This window comes from Spinacia oleracea, chromosome 5 (genome assembly GCF_020520425.1).
Source record: "Spinacia oleracea cultivar Varoflay chromosome 5, BTI_SOV_V1, whole genome shotgun sequence".
Taxonomy (NCBI): Eukaryota; Viridiplantae; Streptophyta; class Magnoliopsida; order Caryophyllales; family Amaranthaceae; genus Spinacia; species Spinacia oleracea.
In genome coordinates, this window is record NC_079491.1 from 94,815,357 (window position 1) to 94,834,434 (window position 19,078).

The window sequence follows — 19,078 nt, forward strand, 5'->3', positions numbered from 1 at the left end:
CATGTTTTAAGTTATTTATTGCTTTTAAATATGTCTTAAAATGCATGAGATCAAAGCTTGATTATGTTGCATGATTAAGGATTTTAGTTCACTTAAAATCTAACCAACATAGTAAGAGCCTTAAGTTCCAAACTTAAAAATTGAGTTAAAAGGTGCCATGCCAAAATATACACTTGCTTGGATATCCTTTACATCAATCTAGTAATAGTTTTCGCTCAGCGAGGTGTTACTTATTGGTCATAAAGGGGCAAGGTACACAAATAATTGTGAGTACATGTTAGTTTTGGTGAAACTCAACGATATAAGTAAGGAGTCCTTTTATGTCGTGGCAAAATCGATAGGTTTACCTAATAAGTTCTTAGACGTACCTATCAACCAAGAGTAGTTTCTAGACTATTAGCAAAAGGCTTTTGCTTACCTAAAATGTTTTAGAATTGAGTCGACAAACTGTGCTTAATTCTTCAATGGTTTTAGGGTCTTGGAATCATTTTATTCACACCTGCCGGAACACATAATTCGAATAAAATGCTAATAACTTGTTTGAATTGCATGATTGCTTTAATTTCAAGTTATTATTCATGATAAATGTTTAGACTTTGCATGCTTCAATATATGTTATAATTATTGTTTATAATTAAATATCTTGCACTGCAGTAAATCCTTTTAGAAAGGTAACAGTAAATTTCCTCGATTGGTAGTGAATCCAAGAATGATTCACGGAAATGAGAGAAAATGAGAAATTTAAATGTACGTTTCTTTTAGCGACTTTTATGGTTGTTTTCGAATATCAAAGTCGAATGGCAAACCGATTGGTGCTTGTGAATTCAAAATACAATGTAGTTTTGAGATTATAAAGCATTGAGTTTAAACGCTCAGCTTTACCAATGGTTAACAACCTAATATCTTTGTCCATTTAATTCTCGAATGCGTCTAGTCCCTAGACATTCGAATAGATAGATGCTTAGAGAACTTTAGAAGCTTCTGGTAAGATCATCCAGTTGAAATAAAATGTTCAACATAAATTAAAATGGTAAGAACTTTGTTGTAGTGACATTGGACATGTCTAAACAAAGTATAAAAGTCAACACTAAAGAATTCAATTCTTAAGGCTATAAGAAAGGGTACAAGAAATAGGAAAACAAGGAACAAATGATAGGAATTTACGATTCCGTTTCTACCTATAAGTTTATGTTTAAAGAGAAGTGACCTAGCAATCAAACTTCCTTGGTATCATATACCGCTTGAGGTTCTTACTTCGGTAAATAACTCAAACAATGGAAGATAGGCTACACTAATGGCCTACAAGTGGGAAATGAAGCATGGCAATGCTACATTAGTTGTAGGGTCATCTAGTTTGTTTTTAGTCCTTTCAAAGGCTGGAACTTAATGGCTATTTTGTTCCATAATCAACATACCTAAATTTCTGTTTTCAAACACAGAGAGACTCACATTCAAAGAAAAACAAAAACAATGTTTGTTTGTTTATTTGAATGAAATGGTCAATTACAGGTTGAGTCAATATGCTTGATTAAAATGAACAACTCTTTAAAGAACTTTACTAGGTTCAAATCAACCCCTTGATTTGAGTTCCACTAATCTTTGGCATTGTTACTTAGACCATATCAACAAGTTAACATTCAAAAGCTCTATTTTGATGGACTTTTGAAAGTTCATTGATTTCTAGATCAATTTAAGACAACTAGTCTGGTTGAAAGTAACAAAAGAAATGAACTATTGTTAGAACGCCTAGACAATAGAGTTCAAAGCTAAAGAAAGATTTTATGACTTTATTATTTCACGTGAATTTAAGTGAATATAGGTTTATTTACTCAAATGTGACATAAAGATGAATCTGTTTGGCTAGTTCAAAGATTCAGAAGTATAAAATCCACTTGGCAAGAAATCATAAAGATCTAGGTTAGATCATGTTGATGATTACTTGAGACCAAATATGATCATCAATGATTGTGTGTTGTAATTTCACAATCTAGGTCCATAAGATATGGCATATCTTAGTTGGAATAATCGAAGTCAATTAGTACTTGATTCGATTAATGATTAATCATAAAGACTTTTCCTATAATTTCTAAAACAAAATGCTCAACTACCACCAAACTAAACCAAATTCGTCAAAGCTATTGAAAAGTAATTTCAGAATAACTTTTCATAAAATATATCTAGAGAGTTGCAAAACTCAGTGGGAGCTTAGTGTTTGTCATTCGACAAACTAAGGCCCAAGTATAGATATATGTTTCATTGTGATTTATTCAAATGAGACACAAGGGTATTGTTTCTACCACGAATTTTTGAGAACATAATGTTTGTTTGCTCGAAATAATGTCCTTTTGGAGATTCGTTTCCAAAATGACAAGTGGGAGAAAATAGACCTCGAAAGTATTCGAGGCGAACAACAAACATAAACGGACATTCCGGAGGCTTTTCGAAGTTCTTTAGAAAATCCGAACACGTATTCTTTAAGGACTTTAGAAGTGGTTTTTAAAGAATAGACATCTCTTAGAAGACTTTACAAGTGCTTCAAGGAGAACAGTATATTCAAAGGACTTTTAAGTAGCTATTGATATTCTATTTGTTTGATGTTCTATACCCAAATAGGCATAGAGTTCAAGTCACTGAAACTATGAGATTCTTCTATTAGATAGTGAAGAAACCAACAACTTGCAGTCAAACTATTATCATGTAGATTAATGAGTTTGTGACCTGTAAGAAAGCTATGACGAAACCCAGATTCCCTAAAATGGTTAAAGGCCATATATAGACTCAAATGTTTTAAATGGTTAGAGGCCATAAAACATACTCAATGTTTTGATGACAAAATTGAAATTTTGTTGATTTGCAAGAATAGTTTCACACCTATTGGTTGCAAGTTTGTTTTAAAGGATAAAAACCATCAAACATTGAATTGTGTTCACACACAAAGCTAGATTAGTTGCTAAAAGTTACAAGCAAATTCACGGTGTGGATTGTGTTGAAACCTCATGCATAATCGTAATGCACAAGTCTATATTCAAGCAATGATTGCATATTGGTACATATAGAAATTGGATGACAAAACGTATTCCTCAATCAAATGTTGGAATAAACTATGTACATGGTATGTCATAGGATTTGTGGATCCAAATAAATGCTTGAAAAGGAAAGCTAGCTTATAAAATCTAAGTACAGATTTAAGCAAGCAATTGGGAATTGGAACTGTATTTTAAGTGAAGCTAATAAGCATTTTAGTTTCATAAAATATACATGATTCTTATAGATATATAAGAAGTTTAGTGGGAGTACATAAAAACTTAATTGGTCCTATGTGTATCACACACATATCTCTCTATTGTGAAATAACATTCAAATGCTAATGACTTAGATTTGAAATTATTCATCAATGACGGACCATGGCGAAACTTAGTACATACTGGGTATTAAGATCTGGTTACAAAGATCTTATAATATTGTTTTGGATTAAGTAATGGCATTTACTAAATCAAGCACGAAAGACTCCATTGGAGATATTCGACCCATATGAATAAATCTAAGTAATGAATGTTTGAACTATGTATAAGCAGTTACTAAGTTAAACATCAAAGGATCTAAATGAGATTCCTAACCTATATTATATATCAAAGAATTTAGCTGGATTCAGTATCTACTGAAATTAAATGAGCTAAAGTTACATGAATAGAATTCAATTGGGAATTATTCTGCAAAAGAATTTATCATGTATGATATAATATGAGGATCGCCAAAAACGTATCGTGTGACTTTGGGCATGACGAACATACACCAATCTCTGTTGATCTAAGTAAAGATCAACTAGATTGAGATCAAGAAAAACTTATGGTACTTGAAAAGGTACATAAGATTAGTTCTTGACTCAAGGAAATAAAGATATGCTAAACTTTGATGCTACACGCATAAACACTGGCAAAGGATCAAGCAAGATCCCTTTGGAGTTAACCATTGATAAGGACGAGCTATAGAGCATCGTGTTTTGAAATGGCAACATGGATTGGAGACCATGAGTTGTTGCATGGGAAATTAAATATTAATTTCTATGTTCTAAGATACAACTGGAAAGTCTTCCACATATCTGTGAACTACTTGGATAAGTAAATCCAAACAAAGCATCACTAGCAACCTAAACAGTTGAAGTAAAAGTACTTATTGCCTAAGAAGCAATAAAACATGGTTGTTTGTTTATGTCAAAGAGTTCTTCACTAAACTTGGGTAGATCATATGTCTTCTGACTTGATGGTTCTTCATTGCAAAATGCGTAGAACTACTCTTGTAGCTAGAAGGAATAGATCACAAAATAAACACACTCAAAAGATCTTATCATCATATCTCGAAGAACATTCGATGAAAAGATATTAAGATTGGCAAAGCATGATAACTAAACCTATGCAACAAGTGAGAAACAACACTCACATTGTGGCACTGGAAATCAAGCATAGCTTTGAATTCCATGAACTGTTTTAAGGATGGGTTTGAGGCCCATGGCTGTAGAACATTAGGGTTGAACATTTATCATATATGAAATGTATTTTCATATTCCATAATCTTGGTTTAGTATTAAATGATGAGTCCCTTCAAATTTGACGATATATATTGAAGATAGACTGTCAGGACTAGTCCTGTGACTAAGAAATGTCTATCAAGTGAACTTGAATGTCAAAGGTTGAAAATGGTCCCTAGTCGGAGTTTTCTATAAAATTGGACGCATAGAAAACATTAGACGACTAGAATGCAAGATGACTAGTAGTTCTGTTTCTTGAACTATGTGGACATGGCAATGTAATAATCATTTGCATAGATACTTACTTTGGGAAGACTAGTATCGGACAGACCTATGAAACTTTACTGTAAGAGATGAAAATCTGTCATAAGTAAATTTCATTAAAAATTATTAGACACTAAATCCTCAATACCTGAGTGATTTGAGATTACTTGTTTGAGAACTGGTTGCTTTGACGTTGACCAACCGTCGCACCGTAAAAGGAGGCTATAAAGGCAACGCTCAGGTAATCACCTATCAAACGAAGTCTAATCTCAAGATCGCAAGATTGGGATTGTCCTCCCATAAATCGGGATGAGATGCTTAAAAGTTGTACAAGGCCACTCGGAGAGCTAGAAACTGTGAAATGCATGGCCGTGCTCGGATGAATCATAGGCTATGATTATCTGTTTATTTGATCAGTTGAACTCTAAAACCGAGAAACACCTCTGGACATAATAAGGATGACAACTCTTACCTTATGTTCAAGAGCAAGCATCGAGCGACAAAGGAATTAGGAAATGCACACTTGTCCCTAAGGACAAGTGGGAGACTGAAGGAAATAATGCCCTTGGTCCAAGTATGCATTCTATGTTAAGTCTAATAAATGCGGTTCAGTATTAATTAACAAGTTAATAATTCAGTGAGATCAAGTGAGCTGAATGCCTAGCTAGAGGCCGCTTCAGTTCAAGTGGAATTAATGATATTAATCCACAGCTTACTCTTGACTGAACCCATAGGGTCACACAAATAGTACGTAAACGGATCAAGTATTTAAAGGCATTAAATACTCTATCTATGGATATTCGGAATCGACGGATCTTGGTTTCAGTGGGAGCTGAGATCGTCACAAGGAAGAAATGAATACTCCAGAAACGATGATATTGCCGGAATCGGAAATATGGATCGTATCGGAAATATAAATATTATCCAAGTCGTAGATGTTGCCGGAAACGGAAACATGGTACGTATAGGAAAATATTATCGGAAATGGAAATATTGCCGAATTCGGAAATATTGCCGGAAACGGAAATATTGTCAGAATCGGAAATATTATCGGAATCGGAAAATAATTCCGGAAACGGAAATATTAAATATTTGTTCGAAACGGAAATTAATTCCGGAATCGGAAATATTAAATATTGTTCGTATCGGAAATGAATTCCGGAACCGGGAATTTAATCGGAAGCGTATCGTATGAATAAGCATCGGACGAGGCCTGCCGGACGAGGGCCCAGCACGAAGCCAGGCCATCGCCCAGCAAGCCAAGCGCGCCACACGAACAGCCAAGGCCACGCCAGGCCCAGCGCAAGGCCAGGCCCAGCAGACCATGGTAGCGGGCGCAGCGCGCGCAGCAATGGGCTGCGAGCTGTGCTGCTGCTCGCGTGGGCTGAGCGGCCGTGTGGGCTGTGCGCGGGCATGGCCTGCACGTTCGTTGGTCATGCTCGTGTAGAGTTTGTGTTCACATACGAAACCTAAATTGTATAGGATTTGTTTGATGATTAAATTCCTAATCCTAAAAGGATAAAATTAATTAGTTAGAGTCCTACTAGGATTCTAGTTTAACTAATTAGTATCCTAATAGGATTCCAGTTCCTTTTCCATACCTCTATAAATAAGGGCCTAGGGTCATTATTTGCGGGTACGATTGAAGTATTCAAAGGGTAAGTTTTTGAAATAAAAATCAGCCATACACTTGCAAACACATAGCCGAAATTCCTAGTAACCTTAAGGGCGATTCTAGTTGGTCTAACTTGAGGCAGATCCGGACGTACTGTGGACTATCTACGGAGGGACGACATTTGGAGTCCTAAAGACTTGTTCTTGTTCGGTTCGGGCGCAGCTAGGGAAGGCACGCTACGGCATGTATACATCTATTCTATGCTAAATGATTATGTGTAAATAATATGCTTTCCTGGCTTTATGGTTTTTCCGCATGATTTATGAATTGTCATATGTATCATAACCTAACAACTTGGGCCGGAGCCGTCGGCTACACCGGTTGGGGGTGTGGGGTCTCTGCCCCACGAGTGGAGGACCTTTCCGAGGCTACTGTATCTAAGGAGGCGTCTCCCCATGTGGTAGATGAAGGTTGTTCTGTGGCCAAGGAGGCCTTTACCGAGGCGGCTGCGGATGCTGGCCGTGCTGCTGACCGTGTTGCTGACCCATTGTCTAGGGAGAAGGTGAGCAGGGAGTCAAGGGACCCTTCTCCCGCTGGGGACGCGTCGATGCCCCCACCTTCTTCGCGAGCTGGTAAGCTTCGTAATGATTGGGACGACTTGCTAACTTTGTAGTTTGTTACTAATTGGTGGTTATATGTTGGCCCAGGCGGTGACTTCGAGAGGATGAAGCGGGCCAAGGTGGCTCAGATTCCCCCATCTGGTGGTTTTTGCTCGGAGGAGAAGGACAATATCCTTTCTACCGTCTACGCGGCTATCCCCAGGGAGTATGTGAAATCTCTTCCTATAATTTACGAAGGGTTTTTTGGGGCCATGCAGTCCCTCGTGCTGGACGTGAGTTCACTATTAATCCTCTTTTTAACTTTTTACTCCTCTCCTACTGTTTTGAGGTGACTTAAGTTTGTTCTGATTTTTTACAGCTTTTCATCCGATTTGCCGAGGGCAGACAATACCGTTTCAACATGCACCAAGAGATGTTGAACCACAAGGACCAAATCAAGAATCATGAAAAGTACGCCAAGAAGAAGGCGAAAATGGATGAGGACATGGATGTGGCCATCAGGTCTGAGACTGCTGCTCTCAAGAAGGCTGGGGAAGATGCCCTGGATTACAAAGAAAAGCTGAAGGAGCATGAGGAGAAGCTGACTGCTCTCAGGACTGGGTATACTGTCGTCTCGGAGCGGGTTACAAACTTCTCTACCAAGGTGGACGCCTTAGAGAAGAAGCTCAAGGCCACCCAGGCTGAGGTTGAAGCTATTCGGAGAGAGGCCGCCTGTTCCTTCAAGCTTGGGGAGGAGGCTATTCTGCAGGGTGCTCGGCGAGCCTGGGATCAGGCGATGGACGGGAAAGACTTTTCCTGGTTTAGACATCGGATTTCGTACCAGATGGTCGTCTTGGCCGCTCAGCGCCTCGGGCTCGATCCTCCTGAGTTTGTTAGTGATGGGGAGGATGAGGACGTGGAGGAAGAGGAGGTGAACTCTCCAGCGGATCAGGACGTCCAGGATGGTAGCTCGACGCCCCTTGCCCTAAGTTTTTTATTTACTGTTGGCTTCTGTGGCGCCGTAGGCGCTTGTATTAACATTGATGCCTTTTGGCATTCTTTTATTTGGGTTTTTGCGCCGTGTGTGTGTGTATGAATTTTTGTGCCTTATGTGCACGTATGTTTTTTTTTTATTCCATCTCAGTTTCGTACTGATTTTTTCAGGAACAAATTTTCTTTGCCCAATTGTGGAAAGTTACCCCAGTGTTTTAGGTGATCAGTCTAATTTGGAGCGCTAATCTAGGCCACTCAGGCCGTCAACCGATTAGTCTTTTCTGACGCCGTCGATGAGGAGTTGTCAGTTTTTTATTGACCGTCTTATTGAGTCAACTTGTGTGTGTTTTTTATATCTTGGTTTTTAGAGTTCCTGTGCTATGTGTCGCTTGTTACCCCGCAGTGATAGTGAGAGTCAGAATTTGATAACAAGAATATTATCATAGAATTAGTTCATATTTAGCTAAGTAGCAAAGCAGGTTAGCCGTTTTGTAGGCGCATACTACAGGCCATTTTGTTGGCTCTTACATAGACTTTAGGCCGTTTTGAAGGCTCTTATATAAAATACCCTGACTAGTCTATTGAAATCCTATGTCCTAGCCACTTTTTTCTAGCTTAAATGGGATAATCTCGTTAGCTGCTGGTGGCTCTTCTTAATACTTTCTCTTGCCTTTGATTCCAGCCGGGTCCTTCCTCCATGCTGACGGGTTAAGAGTGGTGAGGTAGCAGTCCCGTGCTTGCTGTTGATCTCCATGTATAGTTCCTATCGCTCCGTCGTCACATACATTCTTCAGGAGCATGAGATGGGTGACGACCACTTCTTTGATCTTGTTCACCGTGGGACATCCCAAGATGACATTGTATGCAGTCAAGTCCTTGACGATTAGGAAGTCCACACCCATCTTTCTTCCATCATTACATCCTCCTATTCGTACTGGCAAGGTAATGACGCCCACAGGGTGTATGATTCTTCCTCCAAAGCCAATGATAGGGTAGTGGATGCTTTCAATTGTCTTAGGGTCATGTGCTAGACGGCTTAGACACTCCATGCTCATTATATCAGATGAACTTCCTGTATCTATCAATATGCGTTTTACCCTCATGTTGGAGATCTTGATCTCGACAACGAGAGGGTCGTCATGCGGGGTGGCTACGCGTCCTCCATCTGATTCACATATTTCTACCCGGGGGAATGGATCCATTGGTGACTTTTCTGATAACATCACTTGACCTAGCCGGCGGGCATAATCTTTCTGTCCCCTCATGGTGGGTCCTCCAGCAGCTGGCCCTCCTGATATGACGGCTACGAATCCCCCTTCGCTGTGATTTCCTTCTGTAGCTGAGACAGGTGACTTGTTTTTCTTATATTGGCTTTTTCCCGTGCCGTGATTTCTTCTTTGGAGGTAGTTCTTCAGGTGCCCCTTGGAAGGTAGGCCATCCAGGGCCTTCTTCAGACTTCTACAATCTTTGGTATCATGACCTATATCTTCGTGGAACTGGCAATACAGCTTAGGATCTCGATTCTCAGCAGGAGACTTCATTGGGAAGGGTCGTTCAAGGTCGAACCTGGTCCCCACGTCCACTAGGATGGTGAGAAGGTCTGTATTATATTCAAAATATTCTCTCTCCTGCAGCCGCCCTCTCTTTTGCCCAGGAGAATTGGTATCATGCTCTTTCGAGAGAGCCCAAGTGCCATTAACTCGTGAGACCTTCCTGTCAGTCTTTTCTTTCTTCCCGGATGAGTCTGTCGCCTCTCCAGCCTTCCCATCTTTGGACACACTGCATATTTCCGTGGCATGAATAAAGGACTCGACCTCGTCCAGGACTTCTTCCATCGTTCGCACACTCTTCTTAACTAAGTCAAACTTGAATGATCCCTTCTTCAGGCCTCTGACAAAATTGTCGAAGGAGACGCCATCCGGCAGATCTGGGATTTGTCCTGCTTCCAGATTGAAACGTTTAACAGAGCTTCGCAAAGACTCGTCTTTCCCTTGTTGAATGCGGCCCAGGTGCATACTTGTTTTCCTTTCTTCCTTGTATGCCATAAACCTGGTGGAAAACAGGGCCTGTAACTCGTTGAAGGAGGCAATTGATCCTGGAGGCAGTCGTTCGAACCATTTGGACGCTACTCCTTTGAGGGTAGTTGGAAAGTACTTGCACCATGTGGCTTCATTGGTTCCTTGAACATACATGTGGTGGCGGTACGCAACTAGGTGCATGTCTGGGTCTGTAGTACCGTCATAAGCTTCAATGGTAGGAGTTTTGACTTTAGGCTCTTTTGGGGCGTTCATTATAGCCTCGTAGAAGGGAGTGCTCATATGCCTCAACATCAAACTATTCAATCCTTGTTGGATATGTTAGGTGGGTTCACGGCGGCTTGAGACCACACAAGGACGCGTGCTTACTCTGTTTGGTGTCATCTGAGTTTGTCTTCGAGTGGAGGGATAGAATGGAGGATCTTCCATAACAGGAGTGGATCCAGTGTCAGATAATTCAGACTCGGCTTCATAGTGCTCTTGTCGTCTTAATGATGGGCGCAGGGTGGCCGGTGGATTCACTCGGGAGAGTTGCCGGGCTGCCTGTTCCCGCCGAGGTGGAAGGGCCCGATGGCCGTGGTCCGTTTTTGGACGTTCTGCCGAAGGATTGGCTCCTCGGCTAGCTTGTGGACAGGAACTTTCTCCTGCTCTCCAGACATTAGACCTGAGCGGCATTCTGCTTATCCGATTGACGCCTAAGCTGAGAGGCCTTTGTGGGGCCGCCCTTTAGGTGTTATATATCAGCATGTTCCTTCATATTTCATCCTGCAACGTGGTGCTCATTTGCTGTTGGAAAGTTTGATTCATTTGTCGTTGGAACCCTGCTAGGATTTCGCGCAGCGATCCTACCGAGACTGGTAGGTCCAAATTTTCATCCAGCACGGCGTCCCTTATGCTGGGACTAAGATGGCCGCCTGGGGGAGGTGCCTCAACTTTCGGTTCCTCCTCAACAATCACCTTGGCCTCCTGCACTCGGCGTGGTGTGTTTCCAGCATTGACGACTCGATTTGCTTCCTCTATATGATGTTGACTTCTTTCTCGGGGTCGTCGTTTCCCTGATCTTCCATTGTGCTCTTCGCCTTCAGGTTGAAGTTCTTCCATGATACTATACCTCCCCACAGACGGTGCCAAATGTTGTGGGATCTTTTGTGGTGATGACGTGTCACGCATTCCTCAGAGGTATCTAGTATGCGCTGGCACGATCTTCCTGCAACCCGCAAAACAAGAATATTCCCGTAGGAATATTCCCTCCGATGCCTAAGTAAGTATTGGCTAGAGAGAGAAGTAATTTGTAGAGAGAAGGCAGAGCCAAGATAGTTTAAGGTAGGTGGGAATGAATTGAATGCCCCTTTACCTTGGGATCTAAACTATTTATAGGGGCAGGATTTTTTGGGGATTGATCCCTAAACCCTAGCTGCATGATTGGATGACCTCTGAGATTGGGACATGTGTCCTTTAGAGGGTGTTTTCTAGGGCCGAGGGTGTCTTTCTGGGCCTGCCTTTTGGACTTTTATTTTACTTCCTCAATAAGACGTTTCTCAAGTGTCCATTTTATCATACGAAGGCCACTTGTCACTTTTTAGTTTAGGTCACATCAATTATGACATTTATTTTCCATAAGAATGGTAAGATATGATTATGTAGAAAAGACTATAAGAGTATAGTTGCACGTAGTATGTACAAGATCTTTGCTTACGCCCATACATCAATATTAAGTAAAAATACATTTTTAAGTTTTTAATAATATCGGATGCATCACGTGCATATATATATATATATAAGGGAGTTTATGAGGTCATTTTAGTGACCTTTTGGAGTCCCCCTATGGAATAGACTATAATACCATTAATAAGTTTTAATTTAATTTAATTTAATTATAATAGTTCTAAAAACTAATACTTCCTCCGTTCCGGAAATATCGCACCATTTGTTTTTTACACCATTCACACTACGACTTTGGCCCTTTTTTGTGATCCGTACATAAGAAAATTTTAATCATGTTGAGTCATGTTAGATTCGTATTGATATATATTTTCAAAATATTAATTTTTCGGTTTTTTCATGAAAAGCCCCTGAGGTTTCACGAAATTCACCAAATACCCCTGCGCGTTTCAAAATACATAGTATACCCCTATTTTTTTCATACTGTTCACCAAATACCCCTATTATGACTTTCCGTTAGTCCTCCGTTAAGTCATGTTTATAATTCACCAAATGCACATATTTATAAACTTTTTGCATAATATACACTTATTTGTAAACTTGCTTGAACCAAATACCCAATCTGCTTTTAAACTGCAAAATTTGAATATAACGGCTAGTTTACATATCTAATTTTCTTCGCAATGAAGTTGAGCAGTTTGTAAAAAAATTCCAGCAATAAACATAGATTATATTCCATCAATAAACAGGGATATTACAAAGTTAAGCCTCCTGTAAATTAAGAAATTGAGTATTGTATTCTTCCAAGATCACTTTAGATACATGACATTGCTTAAAAAGCTTTACAAAAATCTTCTTTAGGTTCGTTAACAAGATAAGTAAGACTAATGTTGGTGATAATCCAAGAACTTCTAGGCCTGCTGTCATGAAGACTGCAGCTTGCTTCCTCGACTGCCAAATTGTCTCTAAGGACTTCGAAAGTGGAGGTGAATAATCTTAAGGATCAAGAGCTGAGAAGCCAAGCTTTTTTCAAGAATCAGATAATAGCTAAAAGCTAAACTAGTGTTTCCTAACGATGACAAGGGTGAGGAAAAAACATTGCATAGAAGGAGGACTACTTATCAACTACCCCAAATGAAGGCCTCTTGGATCAATCGCTTTGGTCGCCAGAGTCACTCAATTTATCCTCCCAAACAAATTCTCTCTCTTTAACTTCTCATGGGTGAGATTCGGAGTACACGGGCAGTGTGGCTGAGGTCTCGGTGTCCAACTACAGTAGTTCTGGTGATTCAAAAGCAGCCGATAGCTTAAGCAAGGGAAAATAATTGACCCACGCCTCTTTGGCAAACCACCACCACCTCGCAAACCTGGCCATCGACTTAACCTCGGCCCTCCCAGAATTTCCCAAAGCTGAAATAACCGAAATCAGCATGGCAGTTTTAGGACTCAACCCATTCCCTGAACCACACCTAAAACCTACAATGCCCTATCAACATCCCCTGATTTCAAAAACCCTATAACTAAATCATTCAAAAGCTGAAAAGATCTCAGCCAAGTTACAAATACCACCAAAGAAATCACCTCACTGCCATCTTTAGTGGGACTCGTTGGACCAGAGTTCATCTCCTTCTCTTCCCTCGAATTCTGTACAACATATGAGACAATTGTGCCAGAATTCATCCACAATTTAAAAGGAAGAGATGAAACTGAAGAAGAACTGGTGAACGAGCCGCCTCACAATACCCTCATTCGTCCACAATTTGGGCACCGATAATGCCATATCATCCCCCAATAATCCCTCATCTTCGCGGAAATACTCATCGGACGATTGATCAGAAGCCGTCAAATTAGCAGCAGCCGAAACAGGCGGAGATAATAAGAGGCTGAATGAGAGTGTAGCAGCAGCTATGGTAACACCAATTGAAGATTTTTGAGGCGATTCTTGATGACTGGAATTGAAATTAGGGTTGTAATTGTTGGTGTAGTTGTTGGATACTCCGTCATTTTTTGTTGTTGCCTTGTTGGTGATGATAATGGTGGTGTTGCAGGGGTAGGGTGAAATGAGAGAACAAAGGCCCATCTTTGGAAAGTTAGGAAGAAGCGACAGTAGCAGGGGAAGGTGGTGACGACGGTGAGGAGTGGTTTTGGTTCAGTGGGAGGAGAGAGAGAGAGTGTTTGGGTGGGTTGGGTGGGATGAGAGAGAAAGTTTGGGTGGGTAGAGCTGTTGAGTGGGGATTTAAGTAAAGAATCGTACCAAACAACACATAAGGGTAAAATGGTAAATTGCAGCTAACGGAGGACTAACGTCCGTTAAGTCTAGGGGTATATTATGAACAATATGAGAAAATAGGGGTATACTATGTATTTTGAAACGCGCAGGGGTATTTGGTGAATTTCGTGAAACCTCAGGGGCATTTCATGAAAAAAACGTTAATTTTTTATAATTTTTGCTTGCACAAGATGTGAGATATTAAGAGTCAAAGTAAGGCTTAGAGGAGTAAAAGTCAACCATGGTGCGATATTTCCGGAACGGAGGAAGTAATTAATATCATATTTTAAAAAATAAAATTTCAATGCACGTGACAACCAAAAGTCAACAACAATTTAATTTAATTCCTATAGAAAACATGAAAGAAATTATTAAGACAGTTGAAAAAATTGGAATTCATCCCTTCAATCTTACATTTTTTTATTACAAAATTAAACTTAGTCTTACTCTTAATCATACCCTAATTTTATATGGTTATACACACACTTTACGACAAAAAAAGCAAAAAAAAGGAACAAGTAAAAAACACAATTTTTTACGTTTATTTTAGTTTATTTGTTATTACATTAATCCCTAAATAGATTTCATTGCTATACATATATAAAAATATGTATATTTTTTTCTTTAGTTTTAAATAAATTTCTTACATGTTTTAGAAAATGTACATATGTAGGGGGGGTTTTTGTACGTTGCTTTCCCTTCCTACGGGGGCGGTTTTTAGAACCTTTGTATCTTTGTATTTTGAAGGAGTCGCCACCAAACATTATTTAGGGTCTTGTTTGGAAAGACCAAAAAGTGACTCTATTAGAATAAGACATTGGATCTTAGAAACGGATGGGTGAGATCCGGGCAAGGGAATGAGATGCTTATTCCGCGAGCTTTAAAAATGATTCAAATGCGTGGCACAACATTTTCGAAAATACCCTAGTTTAGACTACGTGGGTTTGAATTTAGAACAAATAGAATTTCTACTTTATAGTGGTCACTTTGCTTTAAAGTTAATTTAAGGGAACCTAAGATCGGTTTGTCCAAGAAATTATGTTTGTTAAGCGTGGCGTAATCTTGTATTTTGTTGTATTTAGCATGTTAGCTGATGGAAAATGGGTGCAAAATTAGTAAAGTACAAGACCACCTAGAAATGGCCTAGGAGGTAGAACCACATTGCCTAGAAGGACTAGGCAAGTAAAGTTGCGGAATTGAAATTGCATAATTGAAAGTGCGGAATTGAAATTGCATAATTGAAAGTGCGGAATTGAAATTGCATAATTGAAAGTGCGTGATTGAACTTGCATAATTGAAAGTGCGATATTGAACTTGCATAATTGAAAGTGCGATATTGAACTTGCATAATTGAAAGTGCGATATTGAACTTGAATCTTAGCACATGAGATCCGAACGCCAAGCGACTCCTTAAAAATAAGTGCGCCCGACACGGATTCAAAGGAAAAATCTTTACTTTAGGTCAAGTTGCTCAACTTAAAGTGTCTTTGATTTTGAACATAGAACTTGAACTTGAAAAGTTTGAATCTTGAAATATTGGACTTGAAATATTGAACTTGAAATGTTGAACTTTGAAATATTGAACTTGAACTTGAAATATTGAACTTGAAATTGAAACATTGAACTTAAGAGTCTTGAATCTCAAAGATTGGACCTTTTAATGTTGAAAAGGTTTGATCTTTGATGTTCTCTTATTTGGAAATGATCCTAGTTTAGGGAAGTGATTGCAAACAACCCTAAACATTATTGGATCTTGAAACTTGAACTTGAAATTTGAAAAGTGGAGTCTTGAATCTCAAAGATTAAACCTTTAAACATTAGAAAGGCATCATCTTTGATTACTCCATGTTTTGAAGGTGATTCTAGTTCAAAGAAGTGATTACAAACAACTTTGAACATCATTGAATCTTGAAAGTTTGCATTTTTGTATCACATAAAGTTTGGATTTTGTAAGAAATGTATGATTGTTGTAAGTGACACTTTTAGGATTAAAAATGCCAACTTACTAATCATTTTTGAAAGAGAAAATCAAAGAAACATGATTGATTAGGGTTGGGATTCGGAATTACCTAGTTAGGTTTAGGCAAGAATTCCTTTTAGAGCTCCCAATTGCTTAGTACTTGGAAATTGTATGTGATTTTGGAGGATTTTGGTATTTTGATATGAGTGGCAATTTTTGTATTACGACGTTGTGTTTTGATTTTGCCTCCCCATAATGCTCAGAATTAGGGGTTTAAATAGGAGAAGCTGCTGCTAAACGCCAGCTCACGCCAGCGTCCAGCGCCAGGCGCTGCTGATGTGGCGCATAAGCTGCCAAACAAGGACGAAAGATGCCGTCCTTGTTTTGGCTTGTAATGGTGCACCTTCGTACGAATTGTACGAATTGTAAGAAGTTGGAACGTAGTGTTTGCTTGATGATTAAGGCTTAGTTTGCGTCTAAAAACAAGCCGTTTCGGGTTTTTGAATTTGGTTTTACGGGACGAGGCCCGACTTGCTCGGTTTTGTGGGTCGGCACCCGAATTTGGATTGCTTAGTGTCATTTCGACGGGAAAAGGCCTTTTAAAACCAATGGGATAGTCCATTGGGTGAGATTGTACTTGGATTTTGAAATTGATTTTTGGGAAATTGTATTTTGTACCGAGTTCCGGAATGAGAACGGCCTCGGGGATTGGATTTTGGCTCTTAGACTTTGGAAATGTTCTTAGAGATTGGGATTTCTGCACGGAGTTGCTCCAACTGCCTAATAAGGATAATGGTATCGTCATCATCTCAACGGGGAGACACAAATTAGGTGTCTACAGAAGCCCCCTTTGACTGAGCGTTCGGTTAGGAAAGCGCAAGTCAAAGTTTTCGACTCGGGACGGAGAACGGTCAAGATGTTCTGCAATCAAGACCATTCTTTGTACGCCGGTACCTGCACAAAACTGGTGTTAGAAAAAAGGATAGAGTCTACCTCCGTTCGGTTATGACGACTCTGATTTGTACTTGTACTGCACTTCCGCCTTTGGTTTAGGATGGAGCTTGGCATCGAAAATTTTGAATTTCGAACGCTTGAATCTTGAATTTTGAATTTTGAATACCCAGAATTGATCCATTAGGGATGTGCTTCACTGGGGATAAGAGCTTTTTATTGGCCCTTAAGATTTTGAAATTTCGGCTGACTTTCCTGGAGCTTGGGTTCGTTGGGAGTCGAACGCCTAAATTGTTGTATTTTTTGGACTTTGTATTCTTGAAATGCTCATCTGTTTGTGTTTGGAGATATAGGTATATACCCGTATTTTCGGAGGATAGCATGATTTGATGTTTGATGCCTGGTGTAGAAAACCGTAGCAGCAAAGGGCGTGCAATCAGCACGGAGGACCGTGCGCTGAAGATTCCTGCGCATGCAGCAGGCCAGCGCGGGGCGCTGAGCTCGGCGTTTGGCGCGGGGTTGAGCTATAAAAGCCGCCCTTGCCGTGCCATTTGAAGAGCTCAAGCTTTCATTCTTTTGCTTTTTCTCTCTCAAAGGTCGAACACTCTCCCCTTGATCTTGTTCTTGCCTTGTCTATGTAAGTATTTCATGTTTTGCTTATGAAATAATCTCTAGGATTTCATGTAGCTTTGATTTTTTGTACTTTGAAATAATGATTGCATGATATTAGGCTTCTTGAATCTTGTAGAAAATTGTTTGATAGCCACTTGAACTTGAACTGTTGGAACTTGTAGATTTGAATTTTTGAATTTTTGAAAATTTTCTTAAACTTTGTACCTGCTTCGGCATAGATAGCCTAAGCGTTGAAGGAAATATGTCCTTCACCCAAGGTGCATTAAGTCTAATACCAAGGTCCAGATTAATTGCGAACAATTAATTCAGTGAGATCAAGTGATCGGAACAGCTAGCTGGAACAATGCTTCCGATCAGTGAGTTCTAATGAATATTAAGCTCACAGCTTACTCTTGACTGAACCTACAAGGTCACACCAATGACACGTAACAGATCACCGAATTAAAAGAATCGAAAATTCATTTAATAGCTATTCGGGAATTAGTTTTGGAAAACGTATTATACGATACGACCTTGCGTCGGAATCGTATATCGTATCGCGAATATTCGTAAGCTAGGCGAAACAAAAAATCGTATCGTACGACGGTGATTCGTCATATACGAAACGATAAATAATATCCGGAACGATATTAAGTCGCGACTACGAGGAGTAGCCCACGAGCCGAGTGCGCGGAGCACTCAAGGCCCATGTGCTCTCGGCACGCAAGCAAGTCAACGACACAACAGCGCTGGCCCATGGCCGAGCAGCTGCGTGTGTGCGCGCGGGCCAAGGCAACGACACAGCAGCATTAGCGCGGCCTACGGCCCAGCACGCTGTGTGTGCTCGTGTACGCTTGCGCGGGCTTGCTGGCCGGTCTTGCCCTTGTGGCTTGGCCGGTTAGTAAGGTTATGTTAATAACCTTCTAACCCCTTTTCCAACAACACAATTCATCAATACTCAAAACCCTAGAGACACAGAGAACCCTAATTCTCTCTGTGCCTCCAAAGTGAGTTTTCCCAAAAGAAAACTATCGTGATCGATTGTCTAATCTACGATAATCAAGAAGGATCTGATCGTGTCGGTGAACCAAGTAGAGGAACGACAAGTGGAGTTCTAAGTTCGTGTTCGTTGACAGATTTGTGGAAAACACGCTTCAAACGTAAGTATGCTTAATCTGTGCTTTATACATGCTTCATGGCTTTGGGGATTGTTTCCGCACATCTTATTATGTTTAACTGTATTCCCCTACAGTGGTACAAAGCCTTATGTATTCAAAGCATATTTTAGCATGTTTTATTTGTTTTTGCATCTGTCGAAATTTGGAATTTTTTGTGAATTTTTCGGATTTATTATGATTTTTTGGATGAATTGCGTAATAAGGTCTGATTTCAAAAAGATTCGCTTTTCTATTTTTCAAACCCTATTCTGATTGAAAACAATTTTCTAAGATCAACTCATGAGAACGAAATCGCAAAAACAGGCCTCGAAGTGTCGTTTTTTGGGCATTTTTGTTAATTTTTTAATAAAAATTAAAAGTGTTGGAAAGTAATTCAATTAAAAGGTTATATTCTTGATATATGGTAAAAATTTC

The 19,078-nt window shown here is 39.7% G+C and overlaps 1 protein-coding gene across 1 annotated transcript; it reads right to left on the bottom strand.

Annotated features, from left to right (window-relative positions):
• Positions 1 to 8,649: 8,649 nt before the first annotated feature.
• LOC110793962 (uncharacterized) lies at positions 8,650 to 10,287 on the bottom strand. The gene has a single exon (XM_021998899.2). The coding sequence runs from the start codon at positions 10,285 to 10,287 to the stop codon at positions 8,650 to 8,652; it is 1,638 nt and encodes a 545-aa protein (XP_021854591.2).
• Positions 10,288 to 19,078: the final 8,791 nt, after the last annotated feature.

Excerpts from the sequence above, each read along its gene's own strand:
- LOC110793962 (XM_021998899.2), bottom strand. The coding sequence starts at position 10,287 with ATGAACGCCCCAAAAGAGCCTAAAGTCAAAACTCCTACCATTGAAGCT.